Source organism: Dinoponera quadriceps, unplaced genomic scaffold, assembly GCF_001313825.1.
Source record: "Dinoponera quadriceps isolate SergipeBrazil2010 unplaced genomic scaffold, ASM131382v1 scaffold1290, whole genome shotgun sequence".
NCBI classification, from domain to species: Eukaryota; Metazoa; Arthropoda; class Insecta; order Hymenoptera; family Formicidae; genus Dinoponera; species Dinoponera quadriceps.
Genome location: NW_014555424.1, coordinates 465,871 through 479,398, shown reverse-complemented (window position 1 = coordinate 479,398; position 13,528 = coordinate 465,871). Strand labels below are relative to the sequence as shown.

At 53.4% G+C, this 13,528-nt stretch overlaps 2 protein-coding genes and 1 long non-coding RNA gene across 4 annotated transcripts in view; 1 reads left to right on the top strand and 2 right to left on the bottom strand.

Moving 5' to 3' along the window:
- LOC106744121 (high mobility group protein DSP1-like) overlaps positions 1-3,153 on the bottom strand; it is an 11,447-nt gene extending 8,294 nt beyond the window's left edge. The window contains exon 1 of one of the 2 annotated variants that reach the window (XM_014618585.1): positions 2,335-3,153. In XM_014618585.1, the coding sequence (XP_014474071.1) occupies positions 2,335-3,045 (711 nt within the window). In that variant the 5' untranslated portion in view covers positions 3,046-3,153. The remainder of the gene's footprint in view (positions 1-2,334) is intronic. The other variant, XM_014618584.1, reaches the window with a different exon arrangement.
- Positions 1-10,252, bottom strand: part of LOC106744123 — a 19,985-nt gene extending 9,733 nt beyond the window's left edge. The window contains exon 1 of the long non-coding RNA XR_001374425.1: positions 9,710-10,252. This is a non-coding gene — a long non-coding RNA (uncharacterized LOC106744123). The remainder of the gene's footprint in view (positions 1-9,709) is intronic.
- Positions 10,253-10,707: 455 nt separating this feature from the next.
- Positions 10,708-13,454, top strand: LOC106744122 (histone deacetylase complex subunit SAP30 homolog). Its single transcript, XM_014618587.1, has 3 exons — positions 10,708-12,095; positions 12,688-12,915; positions 13,142-13,454. Exons 1-3 carry the CDS (start codon positions 11,925-11,927, stop codon positions 13,271-13,273), a joined length of 531 nt encoding a protein of 176 aa, XP_014474073.1. The 5' UTR covers positions 10,708-11,924; the 3' UTR covers positions 13,274-13,454.
- Positions 13,455-13,528: the final 74 nt, after the last annotated feature.

The window sequence follows — 13,528 nt, the reverse complement described above, 5'->3', positions numbered from 1 at the left end:
GGGGGGGGGGGGGAAGAGAGAGAGTGTGTATCTTCGTGGTCTCTCGCCTTCCGTGCCCATTCGGGGCTACGAAAATTTTTGACACTTTGCGCCGGCGAAAATCGCGAATCCAGAAGCGAAAAGGGACGAGAAGGTACCAACGAAGCAACGAACGAACCAACCGACGGCGCGGCTGGACTCGCCGAACGCGAACGCACTTACGAAGAAGGCCGCACGAAACCCGGAATCAATAGCGGACGGCGGCGTACGTACAGACGGACGGACGGACGCGGGGCGAGAGCCGCGCGCGCGAGCGAGCGAGTCAGGAAGGCGGGCGACCACGATGAAACGCGCGAAAACCAACTGCGGCAGGACCGCAACGGTATTCTGTACATGCAAAATTTTACATGTATACATATCGATACATTACGAACTATATTAACAGTACATACGTATATATATATACTGTTACGTATATACGTATATATATACTGTTAAGTTAATATTATTAATTATATATATATATATAAAGAATTGGAAATATTCAGATCACCCCCGGATCAAAATTCTGGCCAGTTCAAAAGGAACGATTGAAATTTAAAGTAACATACGCCGAAAATGGCACGTTGGTGATATTAATGTTAACATTATTATAGACATATCGATATTTCATTTATTGTACGAATTCGTAGAACACGTTAGTTGGTTATTGCATAGAACATCTTTCTAAAAGCCAGGATTTTTAGAAATTCGGAAAGTTCTCCTAAAATTTGCTCAAAATTACGAAAATAATCTATTAATTACTTACACTATTGATAATACATTAATTATAATCAATCATATCGATTATAAGAATAAATTTGTGTCAAATTGTACTTGAATGATCGTAGAGGTATGAGTCTGGTCAAGGTCGCCGTACATCGACGAAGAATCGCGATTTTCGGCGACCACGAGGAAATCGGCGAAGCGACGGAACGGAAAAGTGCGACACGGAGATAGAAGAAACAGACGAACATAAGCAGCCGCCGATATCAGCTAAGATAGAGAGACCATGAGGTCCGCTGTTCTTTTCATCTATACCCTCTCTCCCTACACCCGCGACCTTTCATCTTTCTCTCTGCGAGCCTATACACTCTCTTCGCTTTTTTCTTTACTCATGAATTCCCACACTGTCCGATATACAAATGTCGCTACATCTCTTAATTCTGTTTCGCGTTGGATCTTCGAGGAAAAAAATAAAATCGTCTCCCGCAGCGAGGAATTATATATTTTGAACCGAGGAAACTTTCGGTAGCTCACGCATCGCTCCCTAATTGCCGGTCAGGTTATTTGTCCTTCGATTCACGCCAAGTGGGAAGGCCAGCTGTACCGGAGGGCTTAAGCGCAGGAAGTGCAACTAAAAGGAACAGTCCCTTTCACGCGCGCCCCGTTGCGTCGGTGGAAAAGTTGTCAAATGTGCCGCGTGGCCACCTGGTCGGACGAGGTATATTTCTCTTCTTCTTCGCTCGCTCGCTTGCTCACTCTCCGTGCGCGCGAAAGCGGCCGAAAGGCCGCCAAGGAGGGGGCAGGGTGCGGAGCGAGGTCGCCGCGTTTCGGCCTACGTATATCTACTATATGATACAAAGGCGTCGGGTATAAACGCCATCCCGTTACCGGACACGGCCGCTCCGATCGAAGGGACGGTATCGCGTGTCTGGATAGATCGAGCGAGCGAGCGAGCGAGAGAGAGAGAGAGAAAGAGAGAGACGTGCCGATCGCGACGTAAATTCGTCCGCGAATGAATATGAAAATCCGGCTATATAATTTCCATTTCTCTCGGCTCTCGCGACTGTGCTGCCGGCCGACTCAAGGTTGGAGAAAAGTATGGAGAGAGAGAACCGACGTCCCCCCCCCTCTCTCTCTGACCGAGCGCGAATCAGCCGTTATCGATGTTCGCGAGAAATACAGTATATAGTTTCGTGCGAAGTTAATGAACTTTTCTCTCTCTCTCTTTCTCTCACTGATCGAACTCGGTTGCTCCTTGATTTCACGCTCGAGACCGGGTCGGTTAAGTGCCGGCTGGCGTCGTTTCGGGATTTTGTCCTCTTCACCGCTCTTTCTGGTATTTCTATAAAATGGTTTTTTCTCCTCTTTCTCTTCTCTCCTACCCTTAAACGTACGCTACGTCGCGTGTTTTATTACGCGCGAACACCGGAGTAGTGGTACAGAGGCCATGCAATGCTTCGGCAAGTGCAAAAGAAGGGGGAAGTACGCGGACCTCGCGAGAGTGAACAGAAAAGAAGCCGCTCAAGAAAGGAGAGAAACCGCTCTTCTTCCCTCAACGGGGGGATGATGGTAATACTCTTCGCAACATACCGGGGACATTACGGGGGGCGTGGACGTTTGCGTGGTAATAGGTGAGAGGTGTTGCTGCTGCTGCTGCTGTTGTTGCTGCTGTTGCTGACCCTGCAACTGCTGGTGCAGGTTGTTCTGTCCGGCGGCGTCCATAACTCCACCTGAATACCACCACTGCACGCCGGGCGGCGGTGCGGAAGGTGTGCCGGCAGGCACGCCACCGCCGGCAGCACCGCCACCGCCGCCACCGCCGCCTCCACCGCCGCCTCCACCACCGCCGCCGCCGCCACCGCCGCCACCGCCGCCGCCTTGTCCAGGACCGGTGCCGAGCCTGTAATCGTAACTGCCCCTCATGCATTGCGCGGACACCGGCGTGGACGTCGACACCGGACTCGACGACTGCGTGCCGGTGGTGGCCGGGTTCTGGAAGCTGGAGGCCATTTTGTAGGAGAAGAGCTGCTGGCTGGCGGCGGCGGCGGCGGTACTTCGGACGATGTCCGGATGGTGCTGCGGCTGCTGTTGCTGCTGGGCGAGTTGCTGCTGCTGCTGCTGTTGGTTCATCAGGTGTTGATGTAGATTTTGTTGTTGCTGCTGCTGTTGTTGCTGTTGTTGATCGGTCGGGACGGTGTTGAGACTGGAGGGCCACCAGGCGGCACCGCCGCTGGCATCCTCTCGGTTCGCCGGGCTCGCCGTGCCCCAGCCACCGGCTGCTACGCGGTGATGCTCCGACATGTCGTACACGCGAGTACGTCTGTTTGTCACCTCAGCTTCTTGTCTTTTTTTACTCGCCGGTAATACCAGCGAGGGAAAGGAGAAGGATGCACGGAGGAATTGCTCGGTCGCGCGCGCGCGCACACATGCACGCGCTAACGTTCTCTCTCTTTCTCTTTCCCCCTTTCTCTCTCCCTCTCTGACTTTCTTGCCGTCTCTCGTCTCTTTCTCCCTCTCACGGGCTGTCTCTTTCTCTCCGAGGTACTCACACGTACCCGCGCGCGCTCACCGACTCGGTAACATCCCGCGCGCACGCACAGCGCACACACCGACCAACCAACGACGACGACGACTCTATCTCTGTCGCTCTTGTACGAGGGAGAAGAAAATGTACACCCGGCACACGCACGCACGTACTCACTCACGCATGTACGCACGTACACACGCAAAGACCGTCTCGGGGAGGAACTCGCTGGTACCGACGCTTAGGTGAGATAGGAGAGGCACGCACCCGTACGTATGTACGTACGTACGCACGCACCGCATGCACGCACCGTACGCACGCGTTCGCACTGTCACACACCGCGGCGGCGGCACACGTCGCGCGCGTCCAGGCCGCGTTTTCGGCCGGCTCCGATGGTGGTACACCACTACAAACACCGTTCACTGACTCTATTCGCTCTCTCGGCTTCTTGTCCGTACGTTCCTCCTTCGTTCTCGTTCCTTACTCACTCACTCTCTCTCTCCCTCTCTCTCTCTTCCTTCTGCGTCGCGCGATAAGCGCGCCGGATAACACCGTCTAGGTGAATCTAAACGCGTTCGCGCGCGCGTTATTCTCGCGTGGAATAATATACGTACGTTATACTTGGGATGCGGTCTACTCGACGCTACGCTCGACCGTTCGTTAGCTCCGTGAGTAGGTACGGCGGCGGGCAGAGGAGGCGGCGNGTGGGTAGTAGAGGAGGGCGCTCTCTCTCCCCCTCTAGCTCTTTCTTTTTCCCTCTGTCTCCCCACCATCGACGTGGAGCAACGACGTCGAACGCCGCTCACGCCGCTTCGCGTCTCCCCTCGTCGTCGTCTTTCTCTCTCGCCTTCTTTTTCGAAATCTCTATCCCTCTCGGTTTCTCTTTTTTCCTCTGTCTCACTCTACCCTTCCGAGATTCGCTCGTTCGGCTGCCAACGACACACGATGGTTCCTTCCTTCCAACAGCTACGGCGTCGACGAAGGATGCGAACGAAGGCGCACTTAAACGCTGTGTCCTTGGTACGCGATAAGTGTCGGAGAAACAACAACAACAACAACAACCGCCAGGCGATAACGTGTTCCCTGTACTCTCCAGTCTCTACTTCTACTTTGATTTCTTTCCTTTCGCGCCGGACTCGTCGTTCTTCTCCAAGCAACGCGGCGCTTGAGAGACGACGCACCACGCGGGCGTTCGCTGCTCGCAGCTCTTTTGGTCGCGCGCGCGTTATACACGGCTCGCTCGATTCAGTTCCGCACGCTTTGGCTTGACGCGACGAAGCCGGTATCCGACGAGCACGCCGCTGACGATGACGATGGTACCAATAGTAGTACCAGTGGTAGTATCAGCAACAGCAGCGGGTCGTAATGGTGGTAGTAACAGTAGTAGTAGTAGTAGTATTATTGGTGGTAGTAGTGGGACGACGCGTAATAGCTTTTTCACACGGAGAGAAACGTACGCGCGCACGGGACTCGCTTCTCTCTCGCCACCGCGGACTCTAACACGCGACGTCGCGCACACACAGAGGGCGAACCTGGCGAGAACGAGCCGCCTGGACGCGCTTGTACGATCTATATCTCTCTCTCTTTCTCGCGGTTCCCCTCGCCGCCCGTCCGCCCCTCTTCCACTCTCCTTCTCTACCGGGTGTCTCGTTCGCCGTTTCGCTTCGTCTCTCTCCGTCCTTCTTTCCCCTCTCTATCTTACTCGCTCTCTCACACTTGTTCAGCAGTTCAACCTTCCTTCCAGCGGACGGACGCCGGCAAACTCTCGGCGACGTTGCCAAGCACGCTTTCACCCGCCCGCTCACAAAGGAGAACCTAAGCGCGTCGGCCAATCGAATCGCGCCGTGCCGCCGGTAGGGATGGCGGGAGTCCACCGACGTCGAACCACAGGCAACGTTGCTTTCTCTCTCTCTCTCTCTCTCTCTCTTCCGTTCTCTCTATGTTCGTAGAGAATTCGAGAGCCGCGCGCGCGGCTCTTCGTAGTCCCTCTGGTAAGGTAGAGGGAGAGGGAGAGAGAGAGAGAGAGAGAAAAAGAGAAGGCGTGAGAGAGCAGGGGAGAAAGAGCGGAGGGAGGACGAACGAACGAACGACTGCGAACCCTTCTCTACCCTTGAAACTCGAGGTCAACTTTTAGGCAGAGAAAGAGAGGCACGCGGAAAGAGAAAGAAAGAGAGAGAGAGAAGGACGCATCTACAGCGGCCGACTGGCTGACTCCTCGTCGTCGTCATCGCGCGCTCTTTCTTCCGTTGACTCCTCTCTTTCTCTCCTCTTTTTTTACCCTTCTTAGTTTCGTTACACCGGTACGCACTCGCTAGCTCGCTAGCTCGCTGGAATTTGCCCCACATCGGGGAGAGACGCTTCCTGCTTTTCGCCTGCCGCACGCGCCCTTTTTCCCGCTTATACGTACGTACGCGTGAAGAAGACGCGCCGTTCGTCTGTCTTTACCGACCGGCGACAGGCCGCTCCTCCTCGTCGGTCGATACGGAAGAGACACTTTCGGGAACACGGCGAAATTTTTCGTCGAGGAATGTATGCCGGAGGATCGAACTCTTGCGAGGCTCTCGCGCAATCAGAAAGGACCGGATTCTCCGGCGCCTTGCGTACACGCAAGGTGCCGCGTGCGCCATGTTGAAAGAGACGTGTTTTTCGTAAACTTGCTACAACGTCGAATTTATTATTAGTCGACGGAGAACGAAGCGTTCCTCTCCCCCGGCGGGCGTACGCGTTATAACTTAGAACCGCAATTGTTCAACTCGCTGTTCGTCGAAGTATATCATTCATTCGTTCCTTCCCTCTTATACCCCTTGTTATCTCCTAACCGATGCAACACAGTCGCGCGATGATAGCCGCAAGAATGCGACGCGCGCGCGCGCGCGCACATACACGACGCGTCTTCGTCGTGCTCCTTCTCTCGCGTGAAGTCGCGAATGTCGCGAATTCCGACTCGCGCGATTCGCCCGTTCGCGCAACCGGACGGAGATGAGCGGCGATCTGGAGGCGCTCCTCGGGGGGAATGGCCGAAAATTTTTCCTGACCCCTCCCTGGGAACGCGATACTCCTTTTTTTTTTCTTTCGCTCTTTCTCGCTCCCTCTCTTCCTCTGTTTCTATCTCTGATAGCACGCCAGGAAGATGAAATGAAAATGTATATCGCGGGACCTGTGCGTCGGACCTGTCCTCCCCCGTCCCCTCGGCGCTCCCCGTTCACTTCTATATCCCGCGCCCCCCTTGCTTCCGCCCCCTCGGGCAACCCTTGCCGTCGTGAGGCGGCGGGTGTGAGTCGGTGGTATAACCCGGCGCGCGAATCGAAGAGAGAGGAGAAGAGAACCGGGTCCGGGTCAATAAGACGCGCGAGCGAGAGAGACGGGGGAAAGCGAGGGAGACAGAGGTAGATAGAGGCAGCGGCATTGGCGAGAGGGGCGGCGGGGTGAGGAGAGGGCAACGGCAGAGGGGGGTTTATACGGGCGAGAGGGAAGAGAGAGAGAAAGAGAAGGGCGGGAGCGAGAGAAAGACGAAGAGAGACAAAGCCACCGCGCATTCCCAGGGCCCAGCATTGGCAACCTAACGAACGTACGAAAGTGGCGAACGACTCGAGGGGCCGAGAAAAGCCCAACGGAACGGAGAAGCGAAAGAAAACCGGAAGAAGAGAGGACGAACACGGCGCGCGCTCCGCCGTCCGAGGAACAAAACGTCAAACGCGCCGAAGACGAGGCAGAGATGAGGAGAGAAAGAGTAGGAGACGCCGGATTCGCGCGCGCGCGAGGACGGAATTCGAGCCTATACCCGATCATGTTGGTACGGCCCGGCGACGTTAGCCGAACCGGATCCCGCCGGCGATTCCGCTCGAGAATATACCTGTACGCGGCCCGAAAAAAACGTGGCCGGCGTTACGACGAAAAGCCGAAAAATAAGCGCGTCCGTTCGATTCGGCGGATCGAGTTCGACCGGAAGCCATCTAACGGGTGCCCGCGCTGCCCTCGCGCAGTAAAAATCTCCACTTTTCGAGTCGTGCGCTTCAGACGCCTCCTCCTCTCTCGCGAGGCCGGCTTTCACCTCTCGATCCCGCGCCATACGGTTCGTGATATAAACGCGAAAGGAAGAGGCCCGCTTTTTCGAATTTTACCGTTAGAATTCCAAAGAGTCAATATCGAGTCGTTAGTTAGCGAGGTAAGGCGGGTAGGGGAGGGGAGGCCGGCTCGCGTTCGATTCCCACGTTTCGACGTTGCGAGTATGCCGGTATGCCAGCGCACACGCGTCGTTTTCTCGAAACGTGTGTGTATCGTAATACTTTATCTATTACAATACGTGCTCGCGAGCAGTCAGCGGGACAGAAACAATGGCGGGAACCCTTCGAATCGTGCCATCTGCCTGTCGAGGGCCTCGAATCGCCGTGCCATGTGGCGGTACAATTGTCGCGCGCGCGCGCGCTCACCCGGCGTTACACATTCTCGTGTGATGGCCAGTTGAAAGAAAAAATGCCGCCACACGTGCGGAGAGAAATCGTTTCGGAAACGAAGCTCTTCTCTTCGATCCGCGTCTCGCTCGAGTCGCTTCCTCTCTCTCGCGCGCGCGCGCGCTTCTCGTCATCGTTCCTTCTCATTTAATTAACGCGTTGCTATTTCTCGCGTTCGCTTTACTTTCTCTCATTCCGCCTGCATCTCATTTGCTCCCAATCTCTCCGCGAGCTGTACCGTCCGTTTCCCTCTTCTTCGTCGCGTTAGGCCTCGCAGCGGCATTTATCGCGGTCGCCTTTTGCGCGCGGTAAACTATCGTACACGACAGATAGACCGGAGAATGGTGTGCTCTCGGCTTGAAGAGTCCATATTTAAATCGAAGATTTCGGCCGAACTTTGCCGAAAAGAGCAACAGAGCGCGCGGGCGCGTTTACTCGCGAGAATGATGTAACTCTTAGATAACTCGTAGCTCCGGCTCGTAATTCTTAGCACGTACATGCGGCGGAAAGCCGATTATCCGAAACGAACGGGGGGNNNNGGGGGGGGGTAGAGCGGAGGGGCCGTGAAGGGGGAGGACGATTTGTTCCGTCCGAGTGCTTTTGCGGATAATCGATCGAGAGGAGATGTTGCGCATCGAATAAAAAAAGAAATGTTTGCGGCTGTGTGTTTTATTTTACGTAGACTATAGCTGCTATAGCTTAGCCGATGAATATACAGTCGAGTTTAAGCTTCGTTAACGCTCGCTAGGCTTGAAACACCGCGAAGCACAACGCGCTCATTTCTACAGGGTGTCCCGATCGAACGAGAGAAAGAGAGAGAGAGATTTCAGTCGGAAACCGAATGAGAGATACGCACGGCGTTTCAGTGACTACGCAGAGAGAAGGCCTTCTCGTGAATAGACGGAGATAGTCGTAAATAACGGAGGTAATTGAGAATGCAAATGAACACCAAGTCGTCGATGCAAAAATATCCTGTTTAATCTCGCTTCTTGTCGCAGTAAGCGAGATGTTGATCGAGACTTTGTTACAGGCAGATAAAATCGGCGTAGCGAAGTACTTTAAAAAAGAAGCCAGTCGGCAGAGTCAAGGCGAAATTGTTCTATTGCGATTTCGTGTCGTCACTCAAGCTTCGATACCAACGAAGGCTTTTCCGCTCATAATGTGTGTGTGTGTGTGTGTGTGTGTGTGTGTGTGTGTGTGCGCGCGCGCGCGCGCGTAAAAAATACCACGTACATTGGAAATCCATTTCCAACATTTTTAGGACAAAGCTCTATCTCGTGTGAAAACGAGCGATTCAATTACCTCGGAACACAATACGTGACCATTCTCATAACAGCGGCTGCAAATATATCGTCGGGTATCGAAGCTATTATAATTTCAGCGGAATCTACGGGGTGGCGCGCGGAAAACGCCAGTCTCGAGATTTAACAAAAATTTTTTTTATCGGCGACGAGAGGACGATAAACGTTACGCGCGGCCTCGCGACCGGCGAGGATCATTTTCGACACAAACTTCCAAAAGTTGCAGAAAAAAATATAAATCGGCAAATAGTTATGGAAAACGAAATATACGCGAGAGACCGAGCTGCCTTCCCGCGCGCGCGTCCCTCCCTTCTGCTGCACGCTGTGGAAGAACGCAGCGCAGCGACGACGATTTTTGCGTGTTCATCGCCACGTCGGGCGAGACGATCTTCGTTACGAAATTACACGAGATCGCGGGCGGAAATTCAATTTCTCGACGCGCAAACGTCGCACGCGCGCCCGCCCCAGGACGGTCCATCGATTTCGCGCGCGCGTTTTCGCATTACGCACGAATACGTTATATTCCGGACGCGCGGGAGGCCGTCAGACGACGGACTGGCGAATAAAAACGTCAAGCGAGCCAAACGACGCGAGTGCTTTTGGCGCCTCCGCCGCGAGCGCGCTCACGCCTCGCCGAGAGTGCGAGATGCACGATCGGTGAAGAAGGAGGGACATCTACGTGTAAACACCTCTCTCTCTCTCTCTCTCTCTCTCGCTCGCTCGCTCGCTCGTTCACTCACTCACTCACACTATCTCGGTTTCTCTCTATCTCGGTATCTCGATTTCCGTCTATCTCTCGGCCCTCTGCCCTGCTCCCGCCAACTCCTCGCCAACACTCGCGATTCGTTTCGCTGGGTAATAACGAGCGTGTGCATGATCACCGAGAAAAATAAGCCTAGCGGAAGGGGGAGACGAGAGAAAGAGAGAGAAACAAGTATCGAGCCCGCTCGACATCTTGAGGAGTTAGCTGGCTGGCTTGCTACCTCGCTCACTCTTGACAGCTTTTGAGAGAATCCGAGCTACGGAGGCGGGAAAAGCACTCGCGAGGGCGTCCCGATATATCGCGCCATTGGCATGGTGGTGACGCGCACGACGACCAAGAGAGAAAGAGAGAGAGAGAGACGATTTCTCGCGCGCTCGACGGCGTCGACGACGATGTCGACGTGTAGGGTCGACCTCCTGGACGAGCGTCGGCCCCGGTCGTCGTCGAGGCGCCACGAGCCACGAGGAGGAGCGACGCGGGTGGGACGTGGACGCGCGCACCAACCTTGACGTCGTTGAGCGAGCGGCGACGGCCGCCTTGTCGCGGCCCTCGCCGCGATTCCGGCGTATCCGCGTCGCGGCGACACGATGCTCTCTCGCCGTACACGTCGTTCGCTTGTTCGTCGCGCGAAATAACGACGCGCGACGCAACCGAGAGACGCGTAGGCGCGCGGCACGACACGACGCGACACGGCACGTCCACCCGGGCAGCCATTTGCTGCCGTGTGACGGTTCTACGGAAATAAAAGGTATACGTACGCGAACGCAGCACGGTAGCAGGCCACGGCCAGCGGACGAGCTCGCGTAGGGCGGGTCGCGCGGCGCGGACGAACGGCTGGTGAGTACGCGACACGTTCGTCGGATCTGTCAACGCGCAATAACGAAAATATTCTCGATTTTTCTTACCTGAATATTCGGGATCCACAACGGCTAAAAGGATTCTCTCGGCTTCGAATATCGCGACCCCACGCTACTCGTGCGGCATACGGACAACGTACGGGGAAAATCTCCATTACCATTGGCCTATTTCAGATAAGCCGCAAAAAGTAAGCCAATCAGCGCCGACCTTTTATGTTTTGGTGCGTTTCTTTTTCGCCCCCACCAGATAAAATGTCGGCCGGCCGAAAGGGCGGGAAAATGCGTGTGTGCGAAGCGGCTCGCGCGGCGACGAATGCGGCCGCGATCGCGGTTTTCGCGACGGCCCCGGTCAAGATCTGCACGTCTCATGAGCGGACCCGGATATCGCGTATCGTTTCGCGTGCCGACTCGTCCTTACGGCCGAGTACGCGAAAACGTTGAGGTTAGGCACCGTTTCTATAGTAGATGGAGCCATCGGACCGGGAACGTCGCGGCGGAGGGCTGAGCAGCGCCGCCAACTGCGCGCGCAGAGAACACCAGCGCGCGCGCCGAGCGAGCCCCGGCATCTGCGCGCCGCCGGGAAATCACCAGATCGACTGGCACACCTGTCTCGGCTCGCGCGCGGCAAGGAGCGACGGACGGTCGGCACCGCGGCGATGGCGCGTCTACTCGTGTTCGCGACGTAGCCGGCTTGATGAACCGGGGGGCGACGGGGGAGGTTGAAACAGTGGATGAACGCGCAGTACAACACAGGCTGGCGGGTGTGCGTTTCGCTCTGTCGTTGAATTTCTTTCCCGCTGTGTGATATCGCGCGGACGGCTGTTACCGCGTGTCGAGCACCGGTATATGGTGAAAATTCGGCGTAGCTCAAGAGACGATAATCAACGAGCGCGAACTCGCTGCGTTCTAACGCGCTGCGCGCTTTCGACGCTCGTCGGCTGAGCGAGGCGCGAAGTTGCCGAGACTGGTTGCGGATTCTAATTCCGGCTTCGCGATGCGCCCCGTGGCGTCCCGCTAAGTGTCAGTTCTCCGAGCATCCCTACGAAGAAGCGCACATCGGCCGGTAAGCGGGCGGGCGGGCGAGACGGGCGCACCTCCTGCCGCGCGAATGACTGCATCGGGTGAGAGCGCGGGACGGAATTATGCGCGAAGGCGAGCGACGTCAAGCTTGTTGTCAGTGTCGTAACTTGACCGGCCGATCGACTTTTGATACGCGTCTTCGGTACCTACAACGGAACGCGCAACTTGGGTAGTCGGCAACAGCGTCAGCATCAACGTGATAGAATGAACGGATTCAGCACCGGCGAGGAAGATTCTCGAGGAGCGGCCGATCAGATCTGTTGCCTCGTCGACGAGGGCGAGCAATGCTTTCGCCCGGCTGGCAACGCGTCTTACAGCAAACGTATCCAGAAGACCGTCACACAACGGCGACTCAAGCTCAATCTTGATCACATGGTTTGTAGTCATTACGCACGTTACACATATGCGTCATACGATATATGTGATAAATATTACAGCCCACTCATTTTCGAGCACGGGCATCACATTAGTAAACGACAGAAGCACATGGGGATTTGAGGATATATTCCGAAAGATTTATTTCACACGTGGGAAATTTCTTCCACGCATTTTTTTTTGGAGGCGCAAAGATGCCGCTCTTGGCAGCAGGAGCGACGTGAAATTTCGATTACAATTGGCACATTGTTGAAATTGGTAAGACAGGCAAGTATGTAAAACGACAGAGATTTTTCTCTGCTGTTGAGGCGTGGACGAAAAAACGGTGTAGAACAATTTTCTCGATAAAACGATAATACAACTTATGTTGCATCGATTGATTACTCAGTTTTAGTGACTAAAGAAGAAAATTTACCATGAAACAGCAGATTTCTCCATTTTCAAATGTTCACAAAATTGCTAATTGAATTTGAAGCTTGTGATTGGAAACAAAAAATATCTACCTGACATTTAAGTTGCTACAAAGCACATGTTTAGAGGAATTGTGCATGCGTACTTATACATAAAAATGTTACATTTATGTTATATTTAGGCACGTCACACATACATTTGCGACTACCATAAACAAGTGATCCAGTGTGCAAGGACTAAACAGCAGCAGCAGCGGAGACGCAAGGATTCCGAGGAGGATTCGGGTGAAACTGATAATGATCTTCCGGAAGTCGATCTCTTTCAACTGCAAGTCGGCACTCTGAGGCGATATAAAAGGCATTATAAGGTTTCCACACGCCCAGGGCTCAATAAAGCTCAGTTGGCAGATGTAAGTATACTGTTTTATCTTCATAAACAATTATTTCTGGTAGGAATATGACTACAAACGTTTCAAACTGACAAATTATATAAAATTATACTATATATATAATTTTATATATATAAATAATTGGTAATATATATAAGTACCCTCTTTCTTTACTAAATATTTTCTGTAAAAAAGTTCTATGGAAATGTAATTCTAAATGTTAACCTCCACCAAATTTGTGTCGCAGACTCTCATGAAGCATTTCAAAACTATCCCAGTGGTGGAGAAGGAAGCCCTGACCTTTTTCATATATACGGTCAAGACCAATGCGAACAAGCTCGATCAGAAGAATGGTTTGAGCAGTAGTGACACGACGTAGCCTGGCGTCAACGTGGCTGCTCTATTCTAATAATCTATCGATCGACCACGCAGTAACTTATAGAATAAGTCATATGATAACATGTCTGTTTTTACTTGTTAATACACATGTATTTTATAAGAGAAATACTATGTATAGAAGTATATATGTATATAATATATCAGATGTCATAATTACTACATATACATTATACAGATATTTGAGATATATGTGCACATATATATATGGAATACAAATGTATATATATATGTATAA